The 3,261-nt window shown below is 42.1% G+C and overlaps 1 protein-coding gene across 4 annotated transcripts in view; it reads left to right on the forward strand.

Annotated features, from left to right (window-relative positions):
- Nucleotides 1-781: 781 nt before the first annotated feature.
- The window catches only part of LOC116093819 (sodium/hydrogen exchanger 9B1), a 47,935-nt gene continuing 45,455 nt past the window's right edge, over nt 782-3,261 (forward strand). For all 4 annotated transcript variants that reach the window (XM_031375594.1, XM_031375598.1, XM_031375596.1 and 1 more), the window contains exons 1-2: nt 782-898; nt 1,092-1,525. In XM_031375594.1, the coding sequence (XP_031231454.1) occupies nt 1,521-1,525 (5 nt within the window). In that variant the 5' untranslated portion in view covers nt 782-898; nt 1,092-1,520. The remainder of the gene's footprint in view (nt 899-1,091; nt 1,526-3,261) is intronic.

Below are 3,261 nucleotides of genomic sequence, written 5' to 3' on the forward strand. Positions count from 1 at the left end.
TAAAATTTTTGTTTGCAAACCTGCCTTCACACTAGAAATAATGTAATTCGAAAGCCCAATGAGGATGAGCAGTAGACATAATAAACATTGTTTCAAGTAAAGACTTTAGATATTTCCCTAAATTTAAGTGTTCGTTTGTCTTTCTACAGAATTAACATTTCATTTCGCATCATTTTCTGTTTGCAGTACCTTTCTGAACTCAAACACACACCTTGACATCATGAATAGGAGAACAGGTTTTTTTAATTTAAAAAAAATATTTAAATTCCCACATACAGCATGTGTTGTTTAATCTTGTTAAGTCTTGACTGTCATGTGTAGCAGAATCACAATTACATGAAGCTCTCAAATGTTTCGTTTTAACTATCAGTTCGTGTTTGTAAATAACACTATACCCGTTCTTCAGGGAGGTGTGTGTTGAGTATTGACAAAGGTGATTTGTTGGCACTGCCTAAGAATTCCTATGTAATTCGACTAACTAGAAAGATAAATAAATGAAAACGGTGCTGGTTATAACCACCTGATCAAGAGTTAGGTTTGAAGCCAATAAACCTAGTGTGCTGAAGTCACCTATAATCTCAGCCCTTGGTGAGACCTGTTTTAAAAACAAATCAAAATGAAAAGACACTGGCCTTGAAGTAGGATTAAAAGAAATATTAAAATAAAACCCATGTGATTAAACATAGGAGAGTCTCTGCCTCGTTTGCTGGGAAAGTAAAAAATAGTTTCTCGGACAGGAAGTCCACTAAAAGCACCACCCCGGTCCCGCCCTTCTGCTTCCGGTAAATCCCAGCCCAGTTTCCGTCCTGGAGGTTGGGGCCTTGGCTCTCCTGATGTCCTGCGCGCGACGACGGTTGCTGGGTCCTTGGGCGGGTGAGAGTTGCTAGAGGAAGTGTAGGTACGTCCAGTTTTCTCCATTCTTCTGCTCCTTCCTGCTGTCACGTTCCTGTCCTTAGCCAAGGATGGTCTCCCTTCCCTTTAAGGGAGCGCTCTCACAGGGCCCCCTCGGGCTGGAAGCCCTCTTCCATCTCTTCCTGGCTTCTTTCTTTCCTTCCTCGATGCAAGTCTCTCTTGTTTCCTTCTCTCAACAGTCCTTGCAAGTAAGAAAGAAGAGATCTTTCCATCACGACTGACAGCAGAATTAGTCCACTGAGCAGATGCGATTTATACAAATCGTGAATCCGGGGAGATGAGCCTGCACGTGCACCTGTAATTGCAGATGTGTTCCAGGATTGGTTTCTGATTCCCAGAAGGTTCTCCTTCCTTCCCCAACACCCCTGACCGTGATTCCTCTTGGCTTTATCGCAGTGGACAAGCACTGAGCTTTTTGAAGATTAAAGACTGTAATTGCACACACAGTGTGCCAGACACTGCGCTAGGGAGTCCTGACGTTGCTCTGTGGTGGCGCTATTCTTGGAATACTACCCTATTAAGATGGCTTAAAAGCTTGTCACCTTTAGGTTTTAAAGTTCCCTGCTGAAACGTAAGATATCTTAAGGCTGCAAACAAACTCCTGAAAGATGAGGTAGGTTAAGGAATTTTCATACCATCAAAAAAAAATGCTAAAAAATTGTCCTTCTACTGTTGTATGTTTAATAGTTAGAAACAGAGCCCAGTGGCATGTATACTTTTTCATACCTCATACCCTGTGAAAAATCTGATTGGTTAATGGAGATCTGCACTTAGCACCTAGGAAGACCACCTCTCATTGTGCAACAGTACCTAAAAAGGACCCGCAAACAAACAAAAATCCTTACTATTGCATGTGGGAAATTCATTCTTCATTTTCATTGTTACCACACCTATAAGAGGTACATACAGAAGTTAGGAGGATGGTTTAGTCTATAAATCGACTGTTGTACAAATAAAAGAACCTGAATTTAGATCCCTGTCACCTACATATACCAGGCATCATGGGGTTTGTCCGTAATCCTAGCACTGCCAGGATGAAGACAGGTGGCCAGCCAGCCTAACCAGTGTGTGAGCCCCAAGTTCAAAAAAGGCTCAAAAAGGTAGCAGCTGTAGAGATGGCTCAGTGAATATAACATTTTCAGTGTAAGCATGAGGATGTGGATCTCAAAAAATATTCATCATCCCTAGTAATCAGGGAAAAAGTTATAAGCCATCATATCATCTATCTACCTAAAACTACATTTAATTCATATAAGTGTGCCCATGTGTATGTATGTATGTATATGTGTGTATGTGTGTTTTTTTAAAGATTTATTTATTTTTATGTGTTTGAGTACACTGTAGCTGTACAGATGGCCATGAGCCATCATGTGTGTGGCTGCTGTTGAACTCAGGACCTCTGCTGGCCCCGCTTGCTCCGGCCTGCTCGCTCCAGCCTGTTTGCTCTGGCCTTGGGCCCCGCAACTTACTGCAGCTGTCTTCAGACACACCAGAAGAGGGTGTCCGATCTCATTACGGGTGGTTGTGAGCCACAATGTGGTTGCTGGGATCTAAACTCAGGACCTTCAGAAGAGCAGTCAGTGCTCTTACCCGCTGAGCCATCTTGTCAGCCCATGTGTGTATTTTTTTTTAATGAAAATTTCCCATCTGGGATAGCAGTGCTACCCCCCAGAGCTATCTAACAAAACCTGCAACAGCATGAGAAGCCTTCTGTTTAAGTTGTGGATGGGTGTTGTCCAAGAGACTTGCAAGCATCTCAGGCAATTGCTCTTGCCTGTGGTTGCATCCCAGAGGTGGAAGTTGAATCCCTCTTGCTGAAGACTACATGTACCTCGAGGACCTGATCTGGCTCTGACTGAAAGCTCCCTATTTGAGGAGTAAATAGCTAAGAAATATCTCAAAAATGTTCATCATCCCTAGTAATTAGGGAAATGCAAAATAAAGCAAAGCCACTAGATTTCATCATACCCTAGTCAGAATGGCAAAAATAAAAATAAACAAACAGAAACAATAAATGCTGGAGAAATGTGGGAAAATGGGAACTTTCTTTTTTATTTTTCTTTTGACAACTCTGTTCAGATCCCAAATCCATTTTTGAATGGGTCATTTTTTTAACTTTATATCCTCTATCAGATGTACAGCTGGCAGACTGATTCCAATTCAGTGGACTTCCACTTCACAAAATTGTTTCTTTAGCTATGCAGAAACTTTTTGGTTTTATGAGGTCCTGCTTATCAGTTGTTGGCTTTAGTTCCTGGGCAGATAAGATCCTGTTCAGAAAGCCCTTCCCTATAGCTGTGTCCTGCAGCCCTTCCCTATAGCTGTGTCCTGCAGCCCTTCCCTATAGCT

This window comes from Mastomys coucha, unplaced genomic scaffold (genome assembly GCF_008632895.1).
Source record: "Mastomys coucha isolate ucsf_1 unplaced genomic scaffold, UCSF_Mcou_1 pScaffold16, whole genome shotgun sequence".
Classification (NCBI taxonomy): domain Eukaryota; kingdom Metazoa; phylum Chordata; class Mammalia; order Rodentia; family Muridae; genus Mastomys; species Mastomys coucha.